Here is a 22,399-nt window from a genome sequence, read left to right on the forward strand (position 1 = left end):
GCTGGAGACCTGGGAGGATGAGGGAGAGCAGGGAATCCGAGGGAGAGCAGGGAATCCAAGGGAGTGTCGGTTCTTTGCTGTGGTTTTCTTAATGAATCTTGCATTCGGTACGCTTGTGGCTGGGAGACGGAGGTGGAAGATGAGCTCCTCCGGGAAGAGGGGGCGGTGGCGGAGCCGGCTGCGGAGCTGAGCCGGTTGCAGGAGGGGGCTGTCCCCGAGCCCCCAGCCCTGCGCGGCCACATCCCGCTGAAGGAGGGGGACAGGCTTGGTCTCCAAGTCATCTCCCACCTAAAGAAGGTGTGTGTGGGGGGTAGAGGGGCGGCATCGGCTCATAACCAGGGATGTTTCATCCATTTTGATACGTCCAGTCTCCATCTTGATTGCACTGAGCTCCCTGTTGTGGTGTCGAGCCTTTCCCTGGAAGCAACAGCTCCGACACTGCTGGTGCTGGTGCTTTGAAGACTGAAGCGATGCAAGGTTTGCAGGAGGTGGTACTGTTCAGTCAAACCAAATGACATCAAACAAAGCCCTTTTGCAGGTCTGAAGAATAATTAGCATCGTTACACGGTGGGGAGAGTTTTCTCCCACCCTTTAGGGACTGGGACTGGGGACCGTGCTGTCTGCGTCCCCTTCCCTCGCAGCATCCCTGCTGCAAACCGGGAGCTGCCGGGACCTGGCTGCAGCGTGTCCCTGGCAGGGCAGGAGCTGGAGAGAAACCGCGGCACCATCCCCGCCTGGTGTGCGCCGCCGGGTGAGCCGGGTCATGAAACGCATGAAACGAGCTGCAGCGGTGGCAGCGGCTCCCGCCCGTGGTGCTGCTTGCTGCGGCTGCGGAAGACCAGGGATGACACAAGATAAATGTTGAGGGAATTGCGCCTGTGTGGCTGCTTTTTGCGTTTAACAAACAGCCACGGTGGCGTTCCGGTAGGCTTTCGCGATTCCCTGCCTTCCCCAGGGCTTGGGCTCGCGGTGTAGAGCAGAAGCTGCAGTCGCTGTGGACGCGTTCACCACAGCGGCTCGCCGGGAGGAAAGTGAGATGCTGAGCGAATGGTGAGCAGATGCCCGAGCCAGCCGGGGCCTCGCCGGGGAGCCGCTGGTGCGGTGCATTGGGCTCGAAGCTGGCGCGGCTTCATGGTGCTTCGCCCCTTCCCCACTGCAGCTCCTGCCTGGGCCTGTGCTGCTGGCAGTGCCGCGGGGCTGCTGGCCCTGGGTGCATCGCGGGCGCAGTGACGGATGCGGTGACCAGTGGTGGATGCATTTCCCCGCGCTTGGCGCTGCCCCCGCTGCTGCACGTTGGCCACAGGAGACCCCGGTGTGGGGCTGGCCGCTGACAGCCGGGGGTCTCTGCCTCACCGCAGCCCTGATGCTTTGGCAAAGGGGGAGTCACATAGCCTGGGCTTGGGGGTGCAGTGACCCCCCCCTCCCCCCATTGCAGCCCGTGCTGGGGGCACAGTGACCCCCCATTGCACCCTGCCTCTCCAAGGTGCCAGGCTTGGCAGGGCGAGCACCCCAGTCTGGAGCTGCGGGGGGCACCGGGGCTCATCCCAGCTCCGCTCCTGTCCCGTCCTCGTAGTTTTGTGCTCTGCGCTTTTGGTTTTCCTGCTGGTTTTTGTTACGATTTTGTTTTATTTCTGCGTGTCCCAGGGTGGGAGTGCTGGGGTTGCTGCCACCCCCCTCCCCCGCGGGAGCATCCTGGCTGCACACGTGTGTTTCCTGGGCACAGGATGGATGGAAAACCCGTCTTGCTGCTCCTGGCGCTGCTGTCTTTGTGATTTAAAAATGTTACTTTTTAATTTGTTCTCATTTGGGTTTTCTTATTTTTTCCCCTGTCTTTTTTACTGTCTAGCATAGAAAATAAACTGCCTTTGGCTCCCAGGAGCTAATTCATCCAAGTTAAATGATCTTTAAAATCTGTTAGCGCATCATGGATCTCAGTTCCTGTTTTCTCGCAGTGTAATTAATGCTTCAGTTTAAATTTTCTCCTTTCCTTAGGGGCAAGGTTGATGGATCTGATGCCAGGCTAAAACTTTTGCTGAGCCATTAGAAAGAAATCAAACTAAAAGCAATCTAGTCCTTAATTTAAAATTATATATTTTTTTAAATAACTTGTCTTTGGGAAGAAACTGATCTTGTTTATTATCATTATTTCTTTTCTCATCCAGCACCGAAGACATGTAGCCCTAAACAGTTTGCATGCAAAGATCAGATTACGTGCATATCTAAGGGCTGGCGCTGTGACGGGGAAAAGGATTGTCCGGATGGCTCGGATGAATCACCCGATATATGTATGTATGCCTTTCCTTCCTAATAATGTTCTTTTGGTTTTATTTCATCCATTCTCTCATTGCATGGTCGTTCCAGGGTCCCGAACAGGCGGCATCGCGCAACTGCTCTACCTCAGCTCCTGTTTCTCCCATAGCACCAGGAGCCCACAGCACCGCGGGGGGTGGGTACCACTCGGGGCAGGAGCCCAAGCCGTCCATCTGTCCGTCCTCCCTTTATCTCCCCAGCCGCTGCTCCAGGGGCCTCTGCCTCTGGGGCCATGATCCATCATAACAAAACAGCCTCCTGGGAACGGTGTATCACTGATTTTATTTTTGTTTTGGGTTTTTTTGTTTGTTTGTTTTGTTTCCATCCAAATTGGCTTACACGAGGAAGGCAGAGTCCTGGAGGCGAGCATGCAGCGAGCTGGGGCGCTGGGCAGGGGCTGTGTGGGGTCGGCAGCATCCCTCCCTCGGGTGGCTCTGACTCTGGTGCCTGGTGTTTAACGGGCGCTTGGGCTGAGGCTGGGCAGAAGGGAAGGAGCAGATCTCTGGGAGTCCTGGGGAACAGCTGGAAAAGCGACGCCACTTTCCCCAGATGTGTTTGGTGTAGGATGCTGTGTTGGTTTTACGTTTTTTGTGCTGGGCTGTTGGGAGCCATGCTACTGCAGCAGTGCTGGCATCCCCGGCGCTGGGGATGCTCCTGCCTCACATGGGACAGTTGGGTCCCTCCGGAAGCAAATGGGGAACTGGGCTGGGTTAGATGGGGCACAAGGGCTGGAGATGGAGCAGGTGGGTGGGTGTCTGCGCGGGGGAGTGAGCCAGAGCCAAGCTGGGTACGGTGGGTGTGCTGGTCCCGCCGCACCACGCAGTGCCGGGGGCTCTGCTCCGGCTGGGCTGGAGCAAGAAACCACCTGGTTTTGTCCCGGTTTCTCCTCCATCTGATGAGGGAGGCTGTGCTGCCCTTGTTGCCTTGCAGGAGCAGCCTCATTAGGTTGTTTTACCGTGTCAGGAAAGCAGCTTCAGGATGCCGGGCTGGCAGGGCAACCGCACCAGCTTCATCCCTGCTGCTGCTCACCAGTGCCCAGCAAAATCCTCTCATCCTCTGGCCCAGGGATCCTTTCCAGAGTCCTGCTCCACGCTGTACTTGGCGTAAAGGTCTCCTCCAAAGCAGTTTCTGGTTCGGCACCGGGGTTATTTATTTCTTAAGGCAAAATGATGCAACCGTCCCCTCCTTGGGAGGGATGAGGGGGCTGGGATGGGCTGTCTGGCTCCAGTCAATCAGCAGCCCTGGAAAATTACTGCGGGAGGACTCAGAGGCCCTTCCCTGGCTGGAAGAAATCCGTCCTGATTGACGTATTCACTTGCCGTGCATGTCTGTGCTCGCTTTGCCGCCCCCCATCCCTAGGACAGGTGAACAGAAAATGGGCCCCTTGGATGCTTTTCCCTCTTCCCCTTCTTCCTCTTTCTTCACTGCGAAGGCACCGCTGGTGGGGGCTGGTAAAGTCTCCCCTCAGGATGGGGAAGGCAGCGCCGCACCTGCCTGCTCCGGCTGCTGCTGGCCCTCCGTGAGCCACTCCATTGGTGCCCTCCACAGTGGGGTGAGCATCGCGATCCCTGCTCCAGCACCCCGCGGGCCAGTGAGGTGCCTGGTGCTGGGAGCAGTGTCCGGCCGCTCTGCAGATGCACCTCATGCCCATCGGTGCAGCAGTTGTGGTCTCGAGGGGTGGAGGCAGGAGGATGCTCTCTGGTTTGCTCAGAGTCCCCCGAGGGCTCAGGCACCCACAACTCCCACAGGAGGAGGGAGGCTCATTCCTTGGGGAGTGCGGGACCCCCGCTCACCGTGCACGCCTCGCTAGATGCTTCCAGGACAGGCGAGTGAGAGCCTCTTGTAAGGCACAGACTGAAGCCCAGCAGCCTGTTCTCTCTGCTCACCCTGCCAGCACCTGTGGGACAGAGCCCACAGGTTCCATCACCACCGCAGACCCTATGCTTTGGAAACACCTTCCTCCTGGGGAGTGGTTCCTTCAGCGCTGAGGTTTGGGGACCTGGAGGGGCTTGACCTTTCTGAGGGACTCCACTCACTTGCCCCAAGTTGCAGTTTTGAAGCCCCAAGACCTCGTTAGCCCAGGGAGCGCCAGGAGGACACCTGTGCCCTCAGGTCAGGGGCAGCATCGCTGCTGGTTCCTCTGTGCTGGTGGCTGGGCAGCGCTCGGCACGGTGCTGGTGCCCACCTGGGCTGGTGCTCGACTGCACCCACCTTTCCCATGGGCAGGGGGTAGGAGGGGAGGTTGCTGCCTGCTCCTGCCTGCTCCTGCCTGCTCCTGCCCAGGCTTGCACAAGCGGAGTCCGACCTGTCAGCACGTGCGTCACGGAGCCCCATATCTCCGGGATTGCCAGGCAAGCTTTTCTCACGCCACTCCGGCACCGGGGCTTCCAGCAGGCTCTCATCCTTCTTATCTTTTTGGCAGGGAGAGAATGACTTTTATTACTATTATTTAATCTCTTTCTAAGCTCAGGCTGCAAACGTGGCTCTTGCACGCTGCTTGGCGCACCCTTTCACGCCCTGGCAGCGCAGCAGGGTTATTTACATTGCACTAATGTACTCATGTCAGAGTCTCTTGAAACGCCGTCTATTATGTGTGAGGTTTTCCTCCCTGGGGAATCCTTTTAAGTATTTGCTGGCTTTGCTCACGTGTTAGCGGAGCATAGGAAGAGTTCCCTTCCTGATCTCGGTGCTGTGCTTGTGGCTGTGCGAGCGGCTCATACCCGGTTCTTGCCCAGTCGGTCGGGTTTTCAGTCCATGGAGCTTTCCTGGGGGAAAAAAACTTGGACAAGAGCCTCCCTCCTGTTGAAAATCAAAGGAGGTGAGGGGCTCTGAGAAATGAATTTGCTGCGGCTGAGCTACAGCCGTCATCTGGCCGCTGCATCCCGGCTGGCCTCATGCCTGGAGCTCTCCCGGCTCAGCTGGGTGCCCTGGCCAGGCTGGGGCTGTGCCTGCGAGCGGGACGGCCGAGCTGCCGGCGTGCGTTTCTCTGGCCGCGCAGCAGCGGCACCATTTGCTTCACCACAGACGTGTCTGCGGGTCCGTGGCCTTTGGTCCCTCGGGTGTTTGCGAGGATTCAGCATCGAACGGCCCATCGGTCCAAGGATTCAGGTCTCAAATCCCTTGTCTCGCTGGGCTGGCCTGGGGCTGGACCTGTCGGTGGTGTGCCTCTGCTTGGGTCTGGACGTGCCTCGTGAGCCTGTTGTCTGCAGAGCCTTTGCTCTCCTCTTTGTGCGGCGCTGGCACCGGGCGCAGCAGGGAAGCAGCAGCAGGACCTTCCCTGCCTGAGCTCTGCCGATGCTCGGCTGCATCCCGGCAGGGCGAGTGGGACCATCCCGCTCCCAGCGCCTCCTGCCTGTTCCTCCTGTTCCCCCAAATCTCTGCCTGTTTGGGCTGTTGCCAAATCAACTACAGGCTGCATTTACAGGAGGAAGAATTGCTGCTGTTCTTTTTTTTTTTTTTCTTTCCATGTGGTTTTTAGAGGTTAAAAATTCCTGTCTAATTCAGCTCCTTGGGGTGTACCACAAGCTTGTCACATGTAATAAATTGGCTCATTTATTAGTGCGCCAACACAGTCAAAAGCAAACAAAGTGGTTTGTAGATTAATCCTGCCCTGTTTGTGATAAGTAGTTTGATCCAGGCTCTTTGCGGGGGAATAATGGACACGGCAGATCAGTTTTGACTGATGAACTGTGCACTTTATTTCAGTGCCTTCATTCTTTTGGCCCGTATATTGATACTACTTAATTAACCCTTAATTTGCAATTACTTGGTGCCTGGACCTGTTGTTCAGCCCCCCGTGAAAAATAAAAGCTGTGAGGTGGCACCTGCTAAGAAATTCTCCTGGGAATTGCCTGCCGGATGCCCTGGATTGGGGCAGGGAAGGAGGAGAAACCCATCGTGGCTGTGACGAAGCCCAGGAGCCCTGAGCTCCGTGTCCGCATCCTGGAGGAGCCTGTCGCCCCAGTGCCAAGCCAGTTGGCTAACTGGAAACATACCGGAATGTGCTTGATGCACAGCCCGTGTGCAGGGGAGCGATCTGGCGTCTGGAGCCCGTTAGGTTTCCGTTCCCCAGGCGCTTCTTATGCAAGAAGGGGCAGGCGTGTGCCAGCGGCCCCGAGTTAGTCACTTTGTGCAAAAGTGGCAATCGAAAGGGGAAACGGTGGCAGGCTGGGGAACGCTCCTGCAGCGCGCGGTGGTTGCGTGCTCAGCGGGGGCTTTCATGCACTGCCCCTGCTGTGGTAACCTCCTGCCCGTCTCTGCGGCAGCAGCGGCGTGCTGGGCTGCGGGGCGGCTTCTTGGAAGTTTTCATGCTGGACTTTAGTCCTGCGGAGGTTTTGGTGCGTTTGGTAAGGGCAGAGGAGGAACCCAGCCTGCTCCGTCGGCTCCTGGAGTAGCTACTTGCTGTTCCGTAGAGGGTTGGGTGTGCAGAAGCGCCTGCCCGGGATGAGCTGAGGGCTCTTGTGCAGGGCCAGAAGAACCCTGGGGTCTCAGCCAGTGGGTCCCACCTGTCCCTCATCCACATTCCCCTCGGTCCTTGCCCGGTGGAGTGAGATGGGCTGTTCCGCCCACGCTCTCCTGGCTGCAGGCAGCACAGGCAGTGCAGGCAGCGCAAGCCCTGCCTGTCCTTGGGGCAGTGCCCCTGCAGCTGCCTCTGCAGAAGGGGCTCAGGCTACACTGGAGCAGGAGAGGAGCCACCCCCGGCTCTAACCTGGGTCTCCCGTTGGTGTGGCCAGCTCTGTGCTGCAGGCTGGGTGCCAGGGCAGCACTGGGTCATGGGGGACGAGTCTGGGGGAGAAGCACCAGTGGAGCCCTGCAACAGGGTTGAGCTGTTGGGCTGGAGGCAAGAGCCAGGGCTGCCTGAGCCTGCCTGGGATGTTCGCGGTCCCGATGTTCTTCCCTGGGCTTTGTGGTGCCCCGCGGGAGCAGCACCTGTCGGCAGCCTGAGGACCGAGGTTAAAAGCAGGTCTGGTGTAGCTGGGCAGAGCACGCCGGGAGGACACGGAGCCCTTGCTGGCCGGGGCAGGAGCGGTGCTGGATGAGGCTGTGCTGGCACGCGGAGTGCTGGGCTGGACCCTGCAAGCTGCGCGTGATGCAACGCTCCCTCTCCAAGGAGAGTTTCAGCTTATTTAGGACAAGCTCCACCGGTGGAGTCTTAGATGAAGGTGACTGCTGGTCTCAATAAGCTGTCTAAAACGGGACCGTGCCTGGACAAAGCGCTCGGCGTGTGATGTGCTGCCGGTGCCCTTCTCGGTGATCACCTGGCGCTTTGCCTGCCGTGAAGGAGGGGGTGGTCCGTGGGGAGCTCGGGGAGCTATTTCTGCCACCGTCTCAGTGATGTGCTGCCTGCCCTGCCAAAGCGAGGGCCAGGCACAACCGGCCCCTGCCTCCCCGTAAAACGGGATTTCAGTACTTCGCTTGCGTGCCGCCGTTGACTCAGCAAGGCGTGGTGTTGGCTCCGGCGAGAGCTGGCGAAACGCGTATTCAGCCCTAAAGCAGAACTTGGGTTTGGGGCCAGGGAGGAGAGGGAGAGACTGTGGAGGGGACTCGGGCTTTGCAGGGCTTGCTGGTCCGCGTGCCGTGCCGGTGGGCTGCTGGCCCCGAGCCGGCACTGTGCCGTGGGTCACCCATCGGTGCGGCACCCCCAGGCAGCTGCCAAACTGTTAGAGCCAAGATGGTGGTGGAGCTTCTAACGGGGTTTCAGGTTGTTAATCGATTTACGGTGTTTTGTTGTTTGTCTCAGTGCCATGCTTCTTTTCAGAGAAGCTTAAAAATAAAGCCTTGCTTCCTTTGTAATTTTTCTAGTTTAATAACGGAGATTAAGTCTCCCTGGGTCGCGTAGCCGTGGCTCTTACCGGCCCCCCTCAAGCCGGCCTTACAGTGGCCCCCGAGCGGGGAGCGGGCTGGTACCTGAGCAGGGGGGTGCTTGGCACGGGGGGAGCCGGGGGGCTGGCTGTGCTCGGGGGGCTCAGCCTGACCCTGTGTGCTCCCTCCCCCCCAGCAGCCAGGGGTGCCCAGAGCCGTGTGTCCAGGCAGCCCGCAGTGGATGTCACCCATGGGAGCTTGAAATGGGGACTCTGGGGCTGCGGAGGTCTGGGGTCACCTTCCTCCTGGGATCCCGGCCCGTCAACCCGGCTGTTCCCGAGGGTGGGCACATGTCTCCTGACGGCGGTTGGTGGGGCAGGCCAAAGGTCCCTGTTCCCCCCCACCCCGGGTCTCCTCGCTTTTTGCACGATGCTCCTGCTCAGGCTGCTGCGGGGGCGATGGAAGAGGCAAAGTTCACACCAGATGGGTCGTGCCTGTCCTCCCCACGGAGCGGTGCGGGCAGCGGTCCCACCTGCTCTGAAAGGGGAATCCAGTGGCTGTTAATGAGCTTCCCCCAGTGAGGGCTGGGGGTGCGGGAGTGGGCAGAGCCCCCTGGTTTGAGCCTTTTCTGGCCTTGAGCTGCCGTGGCAGCCAAGGGGATTTGGGACTGGCCTTGCTGGGTGGGAGCTGCTTTTGCTCTGGGGCACGTGCCAGGCAGGGGAATCCAAACCAAGGAGGATCTAATGTACGTCTGGGCAGAGGGAATCAAAGGGTGTTCACACGTTTGCCACCGGCGTGGTGCTTGCCTGCTGCAGAAACGTTCCTATGAACATCCCGGGGAACATTCCTGAACCCCTGCATCTGCCCTAGGAGCTTTTACCCAAAATCTTGCTGTGCAAGGCCACGTCCAGCAGGTGATGGTCCCTGCTGGAGAGCCACGGCACAGTGACGTGGGGGGCTGAGAGTTCCCTCAAGTTTTGGGTGTTTCCTCTGGGCGATGGGGTTACAGAGCCCTCATACTCTCCCTTTGGTGACACTTCTGCCTTCTGCTGTCTTGCAGGTCCTCAGAGCAAGGTGTCTCGATGCCAGCCCAACGAGCACAACTGCCTGGGCACGGAGCTGTGCATTCACATGAGCAAACTGTGCAACGGGCTCCACGACTGCTTCGACGGCTCCGATGAGGGGCCGCACTGTCGGGGTAGGTGTCTGGGGGGTGGTGGTCAGAGAGGGGCTGCGGGCAGGCGGGCTGCCCCACGAGATACTGCCCTTACCTTTCCCTGCCCCCACGGGAAGTCGTGAGAGCCCTGTTTGTCCCTGGTTTCTGGTTGTACGGTGTGAGCCGTGTGTTGGTTTTGTTCAATGGCTTCACACCCGTGCCACCACCGCGCTCGAGCTCCCCTCTCGGTGCCACCACCGCGCTCGAGCTCCCCTCTCGGTGCCACCACCGCGCTCGTGCTCCCCTCTCGGTGCCACCACCGCGCTCGTGCTCCCCTCTCGGTGCCACCACCGCGCTCGTGCTCCCCTCTCGGTGCCACCACCGCGCTCGTGCTCCCCCTCTCGGGGCTGGGCACAGCCGGTAGCAGACCCTGAGATCAGCCAGAGCCGCTTGCAAGCGAAATGCCCGTCATTCCTGAGCCTGCAGGCCATTAAATAGCTGCATTGTCTCCTGGGCTTAAAAGCTCGGAGGGCTGGGGTTCTGCATCAGATAGGAGAGACCAGTATGGTTTTTTCCTAATTTCCAAGAGCTTTGTTCCCCCTCCTGGCCTGTCCCTGGTTGCTAATCCTGCTGGAAAACTCTCCCTAAACCAGTGGGCTGGCTTGCTGGGGCGCAGATTAGTCGCTCAGAAACGCGTGTCCTGGGCTGACCCCCGGGGCTCGGCAGCTCTGGGTGAGCAGCAGCCAATTCTTCTCCCCAGCCCTTCCCCCGCCTGGGGCTGCTGCCCTGCCCAGCCTGAACCAGGTGCGGACACCCTGCCCCAAGGGCTCCCTCCGGGGCTGGGATGGGGCTCCCGAGGAGCCCAGGGCGGCTTCTGCAGCTGTGCCTGAGCTGACAATTAATATTTTGCTAATAGTTCTCATTACTGAAGCGGGGTCTGATTTTTCACAGCTGGGCAGCACGTGACCCGCGCGCACGAGGCGAGAGCTGGCCCCGTGTCGGGACAGTTGCTGCTCGCAGGTTTGGGCACGCGGGGGATGTCAGCCCCTGTGTCAGATGCTGGGGTCCTCCCTGCCCGCCGGCTGGTTGCCCCGGGGTGCCATTTCCCCTGGTCGCCAGCCCCTGCCTGCCGCTGCCCCGGGCTTGGGGAGGTGACTTGTCCCCCCGCTCCGTGGTCCGGCTGCTGGACCACCTTGCCGCCCTGCCCCGCTCCGCTCGCTGCTCCTCCCCGCCCGGGGCCGCTCGCTCCCTCTGTGTGGGCAGGTTTGTCCCTCATGTCGAGGTGCCAGGGAGCCACCGCAGCCGACATCTGCCAAAACTCCCCCCATCGTCCTCCTCCTGCAGACCCGGCATTCTCGGGGGGGGTTCTTTTTTGGGGATGCGTGTGGTGCTTTAGCTGAGAGATAAGAATCTGAAATGAATATCTGGGTCTGCCAAAGCTGATAAACAACTCAGCTGGGCCCTGCCTGGCTTATTAAATATGGTTCCACGTGCGAGGAGCAGGATTTGCGCAGTGCCTGGGTGCTGCTCCCCCATCAGCCCCAGCTGCAGAGGGGCACATGGAAAGTGCTGGAAGGTTTTGGTTTGGAGAGGCTGGTGGCCGCGCAGCTGCCGTTGCCCCTCTGCCGGCAGATTTGCTGGGACCCAGTTCGATGCCCTCCGAGCACCCAAATGACTGGGTTGGGCAGGGTGAGGAGGGGATGGGAGAAAATAAAACCCAACATAAACCAACCCCCCACCAAAGGGCTGACAGCGTGTCCTTCAGCAGGCTGAGGAGGCCAGTTGCTAAATGGCCTCGGTGAAGTTGGGGGCTGCTGCTGTGTACCAGCAGAGCGAGGCGGGCCTCCCCCCGCGCAGGTGGGGGCTTTATTGGTGCTTTTTACGACCGCAAATGGAGATGAAGGTGCAGGAGGTGCTGAGCCAGGAGACCACATCTCTGGTCCCAGCTTCGCCCTGGGCTAGCCAACCCTGACCTTGACCTTGACCCTGACCCTGGGGCTGGGGCTGTGCCCCCTCTGCGGGGGGATGGGCGGCTGCGAGCACGGGGCTCTCCTGTGTGCTTGGCAGCTGGCTGCCTGCCCGAGCGCTCCTCCGCTGCCCGCACCACAGCATCTCTGGCGCAGAGTGGTCCCCGGGCAAGTAACACGGAGAGAACGTGGCCGAGAAGCTCACCCTGAAGTCTGTCTGGGATCCGTGTCCATTACGGCCCCCCCCTTCCTCCTCTGAGGGTCTCCATCCTTCCCTCCCCACCACGGAGCAGGGGACAGCGTGGAGGCCCCCAGCAAAGCCTGCTGGGGTGCCTGGGGGTCCCCGTCACCCAGTGCTGGGGCTCAGGCATCCACCCTGTTCCTCACCCGAGCGTCCCTGCTCACACGTCAGTGATGGCCTTTCTCCTTGGTCTTCCCTGTCCCCTCAGAACAAATAGCAAACTGCACGGCCCTGGCCTGCCAGCACCACTGCGTGCCGACGCTGAGCGGACCAGCCTGCTACTGCAACAACTCCTTCCAGCTGGCCCAGGACAGGAGGAGCTGCAAAGGTCGGTACCGGTACGGAGCGCAGCGGGCAGAGCCGTCGTGGTGCCCTGCAGCCAGAGGGACCTGGGGGCTCGGCAGACCCTGACCTTCGGGGGGAACACGGGGGGCTGAGGGGATGGGATGGGGCTCTGCCTCCCTGCTGCTGGCGTGGATGCAGCTCCTGAAAGCCCGAGCAAGGAATATCGGGAGGGAGTAAAGGGCTTTGCCTTTGTGCGTGGAGTCGGGGGCCATTGCCGGGCTTGTACGTGCTCCCAGTGCCTGCGCCCCAGCGAGGATGCTGGAAAATGGGAGAGGGTCGGTGAGCAGCGATCAGATCGGTGCCATGCCTGGGAACAAGTCTGGAAGTGAGAGATTGCGGCGGCTCCGGCTCTTTCATTTATCTGAGCAGAGGTGAAAGGCGCCTTTATCAGCTCCTGCACGCACCTCTGGGGGCAAGAGCTCCCCAGCGGAGACTGCTCTCTCATCTGGCAGAAGAAAGAGCAGCGTGCAAGGCAGGGGTTTGGGAGCGAAAGATTAGAGAAATTCAGACTGGAAATTTAGGCGCAGATTTTGCAGAGAGCGGGGGAGGGCAGTGGATAATTAGGCCTTGAAAAGGCTCAGCTGGGAGGCAGGGATTGTCCCTTTGCTGCCTTGCTGCTGATGCTGGAGCAGAAAGCGGGGGGCTACCCGCAGGTGTTGTGGGGTGACGCTGGCCAGATATTCCTCTGGGGGCTGGGGATCGTCTCCTCCCCTGCAGCTCTGCCTTGGAACGAAGGCTCCCCCCTTTTCTCCCTCTTAAGGCAGCGAAGGAGAGATGCTGGCTGGTCCAAACCCTGGGGTTTGCCTTCTTTTCCAGACTTTGATGAATGCACCATCTACGGGACCTGCAGCCAGACGTGCACCAACACGGAGGGCTCCTACACGTGCAGCTGCGTAGAAGGATACCTCCTGCAGCCTGATAACAGATCCTGCAAAGCCAAGAATGGTGAGATCCTTGGCAGGACGAGCATATGGCTTCTGGGCAGCTCTGCAAACCGTGGCCTCCGGCCCTATGTGTAGCCTTGCCCCTGGGTCTTCCCATCAGGGTGCTCTCCCCTGGGGACTGTCCTACCTCCTTGCCCATGCTGGGCTGCACGTCACGGTCTTGTTCTCGCTGGAGCAGGAGGGCCGGGCCCCAGGCTGACACAGCATCGCCGCCACGAGCGTTGGGTGCTGTGCCATGACCACCCTTCTCCCCTCCTTCCCCCGCCAGAGCCTGTGGACCGCCCTCCCGTGCTGCTCATCGCCAACTCCCAGAACATCCTGGCCACCTACCTGAGCGGAGCCCCTGTGCCCAACATCACCCCCACCAGTGCCAAGCAGACCACAGCCATGGACTTCAACTACATTGAAGACACGGTGTGCTGGGTTCACGTGGGCGACAGCCCCGCACAGACCATCCTCAAGTGTGCCAAGATTCCCAACCTGAAGGGCTTCGTGGAAGAGCGCTCCATCAACATCTCCCTTAGCCTACACCGTGAGTGCATACTCCCCTTCGGACCTTGCCCTCACTTAAATGGTTCCTCCTCCTGGTTCTTGCTCCCCCCAGTCCCCATTTTCCCTGCGACAGCCTGAGCATCCCCAGCCAGCGGTGGGTGAAGCAGGGGTGTATTTTGGCAGGAGGTGGCTTTCCACGGGGCCAGGCACCGAGGCTTCAGCGCAAACATAGCTTTTGGCTTTCCTTTTCCTTCCCTCCTATTACTTCCTGCCAGTTTCATGATTTCTTTGCACGTGAGGAAAAACAATCCAGCGAGGAGCGGAGAGGGTACCTGCGTAGCGTGCTGGGGGGACAGCAGTTCTTGTTGCTTCCTCGTGGTTTTCGCCCGCTGCTCCTCTGGCCAAGCCAAACGTCGGTCCCCACCCCAAGCAGTGACTGAGAACAAAACCCCCCGACCAAAAAGTGCCTCCTGTGGGGCGGCTGCCTGAGTCACCGGCGTGAGTGGCAGATGTTGGTTTTATTCTGCTTGTGTCTTCCCAGCCGTAATGAGTGTGGTTACAGCTCTGCCTCCTGTACGGGCTTGCTGGTCCCAGTTCAGCAGTCAGAACAGGGAGGAGAGTTACTTGCTGGGATTTCGGTGCTCTTTGACTCGAGCCCGTGCCCATGCCTGCTCTCCTGAGAGCCTCTGCCCGGTGAGGGGTCCCGGCAGAAGCCGTGGGCTTCCAGGCACCTTTCTTGGGTGCTGCTGCAGGTGCAGGGTGGTGGGGTTGGTGAGATCCCCCTGAGAGGGGAGGTGGGGGAGTGCCGTAGCCGTACAGCCAGGATGTGGGAAACCTCTCCCAGTGTTGTCGCTGATCTGCAACCTTGAAACCAGAGACCCAGTCAGTCGGGGTGGGACTGGGGGCACCTGGGATTTGCAGTGCGTTTCCGTCAGGTTTTGCAACCTTCTGCTTCCCTGGCATCATCCTCCTGCTGCCTTTCACCTCCTGAAGTTGGGGGTGCTCCCAGGAGAGACTCTGCGGTGCCTGATGCCAGAGGGATCCCCTCCTTTCCCGGCGACGCGGGTGTTATGGGATGAGCAACAGCTAACCTAGCGAATTAGATGAACATGTATGAACTGATCTTTGCAAATGAGCAAAGGTCTCGGGTGGATTGTGGCGCCGAGGGCGTTTCTCTGCCGAGGGCGATGTCACGGTGCCCGGCTGCCGAGGGGGACCCGGCTGAAGCACGGGGGGCAAGCGGGGGACCCGCAGGCCCCTGCCGCCCCTCGGGCTGCGCTGGCGCTGGGGCTCGGCAGGCTCTGGCCACTGTGCCCTGCCGAGGGTGTGTGCAGCGTGGTTAATTTGAGCTTGCAATGTGTATTTTTAGGGCAGTGTGTATTTTTAGGGAGAGGCCTCACCCTTTGCTCTTGCAGGCGATAGCCTGAAATTAGGCAGGACGGGGCTCGGCTCTGCTCTCCCCTCCCCCCCGCGATGGTTTAAGGGGGTCCCTGCTTCTATGTGCTCCTTCTGACTCCTCTCCTGAGGCTTCCTCGGGCTGAGTTTGGCCTCCCGGTGGCTCACCGGGGGGCAAACCCCAGCATCGTGTAAAAAGCTCAGGCTGCGCACTTGTCACCAGCGCAGGTTTAATGTGATTTCCACCGCCGAGGCTGTGGGTCACATGTGGCGCGTGAGCCGAGAGCTGCAGGACGGCCCGGGGGGCTGTGGAACCGCTGGGTCTGGGGGAGGCTTCAGGCTGTTCCCGAGGTCAGCCCGGCCGCCTTTCCGCAGGGGGTCCCCACACTGTGGGGGTCCCCAGCTCTCCGGGTGCCCTCGGCCAGCTGCGGCTGCAGCAGCGGCAGGGCTCGGCGACCCGGCTCTGGCGCGGCGGTGGCTGTGGCAGGAGCAACCGTGGTGATGGGGAATCAGAGCAGGGTCAGGACCTGCAGCACTGACCGCGGCCCCGCGGCGGTACCCGGATGAGGTTGTCAGCCTGGCCGGCTTTTGGGGTGGTGCCTTGGGCTGCTCCAGCTCCAGGAAGTTAATCTGAGACAGGACCTTTTAATTGTGTTCAGGACAGGAAAGGAACCCGTAATAAAGAGCATGTTCGAGTTCAGACAAGAAAAAGGTGCCTTGCCTTGCTCAGCCTCCTGATGGGTTGCGATAGCTCCGGGTGGGAAGAAGGGAATCCAGCTGACCTGGGTGGGAAAGCACCTGCCCTTGCCCCGGGATGAGGGAGCAGCCGCATCCCCAGGGAGGGGGGGGACCGGCGGCTCCTGCGTGCTCCCCGCTGCTGCTGGGTGCTGGCTGCTTGCAAGGGAGCTGCGGTGGGGTCCCACCTCCATCGGCGGGGTCCCTCCTCCTGTGTGGAGCATGAAACAGCCTTGGGTGTGGGCTGCGGAGCACAAGCACATGCTCGGCTCTGATTTTCAGCTCCAGAGGTGGGCTGGTGGTGTGGATGTGCCATCAGCCTCCTGGCCTGCGGACTGTGCCCTGGTGGGTACGTGCTGCCTGGACAGCTGCGCGTCGCCTGCAAGCGCTGCATTAGTAATAACAATGCAGTGCACCTCGGAAGGAGCGAGAACATGGCTCCTGAATCTCTCCCAGCAGATCTTCCTCCTGGCCAGGGAGGGTGTGATGAAGGACCTCCATTAGCCCCCTCCGTTAACCGGCTCTGAGCTGCCGCTTCTGCCCTCCCTTGGGTTCGATGGTGGAGACTTGCGGTAGGGGCACATCTCAGTAGCGCTGCAGGTGCTGTTCGTGGCAGGCTGGGGGGCAGAGGGGGTGGGAGCAGGGCTGCCCCAAGCTGCTCGTTGGCTGTGTGGCGCCGGTTGCTTTTTATTCCCGTTTGCCCAGGGAATGGTCCTTACCCAGCTTTGCTGCACGCTCCCGGCAGGCTGTGTGCGCCATATTTGACAGGCGGCTGCCGGTGCGGGCTGCGTGCCTTCCCCTGGTCACCGTGGGTTGGTGACACGCGGGGAAATGTCCTCGCAGGGTTTGTCCGTGAGCACAAACGAGTTGGAGACATGAGTTTCCTCCCGCCCGGGATCTGGTGCTGGGGGTTGTGATGACGAGATAATGTCACTCCCTCGCTTCTCCCTGTCAGGACACTGGAGAGACCTGTGAATCCAATTAGTGGTTTCCCTCTTTATTTGCTTCTTTATGGCATTATCTGCTAACAGCAGGAGTCAGGCTTCCCTGGTGCCTGCTGCTAATGGGGCTTGAGTTGGCATCTGATGGGGGAAGACTGATGCTGAAGAGCTGGAAATTAGCAGCCCCCAGCTGTCAGGGGTAGGTCTGGGCTGGTGAGATGTCACAGCCCAGCTCTGATAGCAGCTCTGCTTCCCTGCCTTTCTGTCCCCACTCCCTTCCTGCAGAGAGATTAGTGTCACTTGTGTTGTGGGAGATGTGTTAAATGAATGCTATTAACAGGGCTTGGCAAGACCCACAGTACCCTGAAGCTTTGCTTTTCCCCTGGTCCTTGCACTACTAAACCCTTTTCTCTACCCTCAGCCTTGAGTACCGATGCACTTTTTTGATGGTGCCTGTCCCTTGGTTCCCAAACAACGTGCTGCCCATGGACATTTTTCACAGGCAGTGATTTTCTCCGTTGATCTGAGCTGGCCGGTCCCCCACCCCCAGGTCTTTTTCCAGGGACACACTAAAAAGCAGAGGCTGGTGAAGTCTTCCATCTATTTCTGTTATAAAAATCCACCTCATGTTGGAATTGAATTATTTCTCTCTGCCATCAGTCGGAGCCAGCTGCGGTGGCTGGGAAGCCCTGGGCACCTCTCTGGCACAGAGGTGACGGGGGGACGCGTGGGGCACGGTGCCGGTGGCCGTGGCAGCTCCTGGCTAGTGCTGGGGACGGGGGACTCGGAGGTGGCACCTTCCCACCCAGCCCCTGGAGCTCGGCTTCCCTTGGGACGGCTCCCTGGCTGCTGAGCGCCTGCTGGAGCGCCCACCGGGCTCAGCCCCGTCAGGAGGACAGGACACGAGCATGCGTGCGGCGGTGCCGGGGGGGGCTCGTCCTTCCTGCCAACACTGAATTGCAACAAGGGGAACTTGTCCTTCCTCCCTTCCCGCTCTCCCTCTCCTCTGCTCCGTGTGAAAATCCAGCGCTGTTTCTGACCGGGGAGGATCCTGGCAGGCATCGCACATCCGCTCGTGCTCAAGGACAGACAGGCGTGTGCCTGCGTGGGGGGAGAGCCGTGCTCCGGAGTGCGCCCAGGCTTGGCTCCCCCGGCGCCTGCTCCGGAGCAGCTGAGCGTTGCTCAGGCGGGTTCCCCGGGAGCCCCCCAGCCCCTGTCAGCCCAGACCCCTCCAGCCCCAGCCTTGCCACCCGCGAGGGGCTGGGGACAGCTGGTGCCCAGGGCAGGTTTTGCTCTGAAGTGACAGCGCTCACGTGCAGGCGTGAAGGAGGGGGGAGCCCTGCCGGTGCCTGGCAGGGGGCTGCTGCCGGTCCCTGCGGACCCACCTTGCTCAGCCGCTAATCCCTGACCTCCGGGGATTTCTGATCCCGTGGGTTTTCTCAACCAGATTCCAACCGCCACGTGTTTCCCCGAGACAATGCCCTCATTTGTTTGGAGTTGGGCTTCCAAAGAATTCCAAAGCAAAACAACACACCAAAAAAAATAATAATTTTTTTTTTTTTTTTTTTGAATCTGCTTCCAGGGCCTTGTGCTGCTCAGCCTTCCCGGCTGGGCAGCTCATGGCTTGGCACTGCCTGGCCAAAGGGGCGGGGGTGGGGGTACGGTGCAGGTCCTGCCAGGATGCAGCCGCTCCCTGTGCCGGGTCCTGGCTGGGGTGGCAGTTGTCTTGATTATACCTGTCCTGCCGCCATCTCTGCTAAGATGGTGTGTGCAAAAAGCTTGCTGCATCCCAGGGCCCACCCGGAGACCTCCGTCCCCCAGCTCTGCTGGCCACCCAGCTCGACCTGCTGCCCGTGCCCCCTCGTCCCGGGGCTGCTGCTGGGGGGGCGCGTGGCCGGCTGCAGCTCCTTGGGCGAGCCCCTGCACCCTGCCTCCCACCCCAGGGCTGGGACAGGGAAGGGCGAGGGAAGAAACGGTCAGATCTGTGTGACCTTCAAGAGGATTTGTGCCCCTCTCCTCCCCCAGGTGACACGCAGGGTGGTGACACTCCCCCGCAGCGTGCACAGGGGGCTCGGGGGATGAGGGCGGCTCGGTGTGCAGCCCTGCCAGGAGCCCTCCTTAAGAGGACACCGTTAATTGGCAGCAGGTTGACCCCTCGCCAGCTGCTTCTCGGCCTCCCCGGCATTTGTGCAAGCGCTGCGGTGGCAGCTCCGGTGCCGTGTCACCCGGTATACTCGGCTTTCAGGAAAGGGCAGGAGCTCTTTGCTATGGAAAAATACCGGAGAACATGTGTCAGGAGACCGAGCCCTGGGTTTCTCAGTGGGTCTCCTGCCCTGTTCCCCTTCTCTTTCTCTTTCTTTTTCCCCCTTTTTCAGCCGACTCGTGACTTTTTGCACAGTCAGAACCAGCAGCTCCACCGTGCCAGGGTTTGTTTTGCTGAATGCGTTTATTGTGCTGGAAGGTCACTGGTGCCAGTGCTGCTAATTCCTGGCCCCAGCAGCCCAGGTGCCCGGAGCGCTGGTGTTCTCCTGGCACAGGGCGATGGCTGCAGGTTTGGCGATGTCCCCCTGGCAGTGCCGGAGCCAGGGCTGCTGGTGTGGGGACTGTGGCCGGCTCCCAGGCGGAGCGGGCAGGAATGTCAGCTGCGCGGCGGGACGTGTGCAGGGCTGCTGGGAAAGGGCTGTGGAGGTTCCTTGATTTATTATTTCTTGTTTTAAGGTTTGTTGTTTTCTTTTTCTTTTATAAAACAAGCCCCCAGGAAGGGGTTTGAAGTATCAGGACATTTGATCCCGAGTGCATTATAAACCCTAAACGATAGCAATCTGGCCATTATTAAAATACCTTGCTGGGCAGCATCTATCTAAACAAGCATGTCTAGGAGGTTGTTTTCATTGACTCCATTTCAGCCCTGTTACTCGTAATGACCTGTCCTGCTGCCAATAAGCAGAGGAGCTGTAGGGTTTGGGACAAATGGATTTCAGGGAGACGTTGCTCTGCAGAGGAATCCAAGTACATTTCTTTCCCCACTTTGCATGGAAAGCTATTTTTCTTCCTTGCTGCCTCACCCTAGCCAAGAAAGAGGCTCCAATGTGAACTTACTTGGCAAGAAAGCAGGATGATTGGTAATTTCATCTGCTGATTCCTTTCTTTTTTTTTTTTTTGGCTTTTTTTTTTTTTAACTGTTTACGACTGTTCTTGTAGCAGTGACGCATGAGAGCAAGGGATGGGTGCAGCGCGTCTGGGGCCAGTGTGCTCACACCAGCTCATCAGCCCTTTGTGTTGGAGGAGACTACGGCTGTGATGATTTTAATCGGGCTGTTAATGAAGTGCCTGCTGGTCTTTGTTCAGCCTGGAGGCAGATCTGCTGCAGACGCTGGGGAAAATGCTCAGGACCATTCTGGCTCTGCCCAGCCCCTCTGGCTTTAGTTCCCCCTTGGTGTTTCCCCACATGTAGGACAGGGATAAAGCCCCTAAGGGGGACTGAGACCCCCCTGGAGCGGAGTGAGCCAGCCTGGGATGGTTTTGCTGAGTGGCCCAAGGGCGGCAGCATCCCCGTGCCGGGAGGGGATGTGCCGGGAGGGGATGGCTCTGCGGTGCTTGGGCTTGGCCAGACCTGCTGCCCGAGCTGCCATCTCCCTTCCTTGTGGCCACCCCAACCCCCCAGGCTGCGATGGCGAGTGGGGAAGGGTCTTCTCTGCTTCTCCCTTCCCAGGAGGGAGAAGCCCTGTGCACTCCCCCCATCCGCGGCAGGAGCTGGTCCCCTCTGTCTCCCTCTGGCCAGCCCCGAGGCATCGAGCGTGGGGGGAGCCTGGAGCATGGGGCAAGCTGCTTCCCGTCTTGCTGGGGACAAAAGGGTGAAGTTAACGTCCTGAGTAACTGGGATCCTCCTGTGCGCAGGGCTGGGTTTGATTTCGGATGGACAGGAGCGTGTTTATCCCTGCACGTATCTGTCCGTCTCTCCCGCGCCGCCTCCTGTGCTTGTGCCGGGTTCACTTCGCTGCGGCTGAGCCCTGCTAGGATCCTTTCTGCCCCGACCGGCCCCATTTTCACTTTCTTGTCCCCTCGCCCCTCAAAATCATCCCAACAACTGTTCTCTGGGTTCCTGTTGAGCCTGTGTCTCTCTCCTCTCACCCAGAAGGAAGCCAAGCGCCCTGTCCCTCTGTCGGCCTCTGCTGAATATTTTTGCCCGTGGAATGGTCTCATTAAGGCAGAGTAATTAGCGGTCCCTTGGCTGCCCTCCACGCAGCTGAGATGGAGCTCGTTCCATCTCTGTTCCTGCTCTTCCCACCTCCGGTGCTGCAGCTGGGCTTGCGTGGGGTTGCTGTGGGGCTGAGCCTGGCCATGGGGGGGGGGCGCGTTTGGGACCGCGGGGGGAGGCACAAGCTGTCTGGCAGGAGGGTGACAAAATGCTGCCCAGTGCGTCCCCCCTCCCCGGGGGGCTGGGGGCTGAGCCAGTCTGGGCTGTGCCCGGGGCCGGAGCAGTGCCGGTGGTCCCTGAGCATTTCCCTTAGGACGTGGCTGTGCTGCGGGGGGCAGGGGGTGAGGGGTGGGCCCCTGGGGGTCCGGGCAGCCCAGGGCTCCCTGGGGAAGGGTGATGCTCTGGCATCTTTTCCATTAACTGCCAGTCGCTCTGCCTGTCCCCAGGGATGGCCAGGCTGGGGCTTCCCTCCCACAGCAGCCCAGCGGCCGGGGGGGCTGCGCAGCCCCGGGGGGGTGGTTTTACCTCCCAGGGAGTCCCTGGCTTGTGCGGACGTGGGTGTGCGTGTGTGTGTGGAGGCCACAAGGATCCTTCCCAGCACCGAGTCAGGCGTCCTGGACGTGGGCCACCGGCTTCCGCCCAGCGGTTCCCTCCTCTGAGCTGAGCGGCTTGACAGAGGGGGGTTTTAAATTTATTTTATTTTTTAACCTGGTTTTCTAAGGAAACAAGGCTGACGTGATGGTGGTGGCTGTGCCTGCCGCTGTCTGTCCTGTCCACAGCCCCCTGCTCACCATCTCGGAGCCAGCAGCGAGGCTGGAGGTGGTGGCTCCTGGCACAAGGAGGGGTCTGTCCTGGGAGCGGGGCAGGGGGGGCTGCGGCAGACCCTGGAGGGGCACAGGGTGCCTCTCTGTCCCACGGCTGCCACCCTTCAGGGCTGGAGTTTGTCTTCCTGCCTGTCCTGTTAACATACTTCTAATTAAGGAAAATTGTCCCCAGGAGCAGTGTTTATCCATGGAGCATGTTGCCATTACAGAGACGGTCTTGTTCTCCGGGGGAGAGGATGTCTGCGGAGGGAAGAGACAGAAATTCCTCCAGATTATGGTATTATGTAAATGTATCAAACGGATCATTCCCTATAAAAAGGAAAGTAGGAAACCAATGTATTTGAGAAGCCCTGGGGACTGCATTCCTGACGAGCCTCTGTTCCTCTTCTGGAGGCGTTTTAGAACCGAAACATTCGGCAACTTTTCCAAGTGTTTTTTTCCGCAGGAGCCGCGTGTCGTTGGCTCTCCTGGTGCTGCAGGACATGCAGTGTGGCTGCCCACCTGGGCTTCTGGCTGGGTGGCAAGTCGGGCACGGCCCCCCTCACCCCCCAGGCTCTGACTCGCAGGGGTTTTGCAGGGAGCAGGAGGATGCGGCGCTGACTGCCTCGGGAGGTGGCTCTCCGGGTGGCTTCTCTGCATCCAATGTGATGCCGACAAGCAATTTCGGTGCTTGGGCCGTGGGCTGCAGAGTTGCCCGTGTGTGTTTCTCTGAAGCCCATCACTGCGGCCCAAATGTCTGCTGGCTGGGGTTTGTTTCAGCTTGATCTGCTGTAGCTGCAGCAAAATATGTGGGCTGTTCTTAGTAGGTGCACGTGGACATAAATATACTTTATTGAGAAACAACACGCAAGTGTCAGCAGCAGAGCTCAGTCCAGCTCTTTTATCTCTTCCATGTGCTGGGGCAAGGGTGAAGATGCACCTCAGCAGAACAGGGGGTAGGGACCCCTGGTGAGGGAGCTCTGCGCCTGCTGTTGGAGGTGGGGATGTTTTCAGCTGCTTCAAAGGGGGCAGTCCTGCAAGGAGCATTCCCGGGACCTCTCCTGACCAGT

General features: G+C 60.0%; 1 protein-coding gene across 6 annotated transcripts in view; it reads left to right on the forward strand.

The window, feature by feature from the left end:
• LRP1 (LDL receptor related protein 1) overlaps positions 1 to 22,399 on the forward strand; it is an 89,174-nt gene that overhangs the window by 15,559 nt on the left and 51,216 nt on the right. For 5 of the 6 annotated variants that reach the window (XR_008744993.1, XM_055792175.1, XM_055792177.1 and 2 more), the window contains exons 2-6: positions 2,163 to 2,285; positions 9,173 to 9,310; positions 11,685 to 11,804; positions 12,638 to 12,766; positions 13,034 to 13,297. Coding sequence is in view for 5 of the 6 variants with exons in the window: in XM_055792175.1 (XP_055648150.1) it covers positions 2,163 to 2,285; positions 9,173 to 9,310; positions 11,685 to 11,804; positions 12,638 to 12,766; positions 13,034 to 13,297 (774 nt within the window). In the remaining variant the exon portion in view is untranslated. The remainder of the gene's footprint in view (positions 1 to 2,162; positions 2,286 to 9,172; positions 9,311 to 11,684; positions 11,805 to 12,637; positions 12,767 to 13,033; positions 13,298 to 22,399) is intronic. The other variant, XM_055792180.1, reaches the window with a different exon arrangement.

This window comes from Falco peregrinus, chromosome 19 (assembly GCF_023634155.1).
Source record: "Falco peregrinus isolate bFalPer1 chromosome 19, bFalPer1.pri, whole genome shotgun sequence".
Lineage (NCBI taxonomy): Eukaryota > Metazoa > Chordata > Aves > Falconiformes > Falconidae > Falco > Falco peregrinus.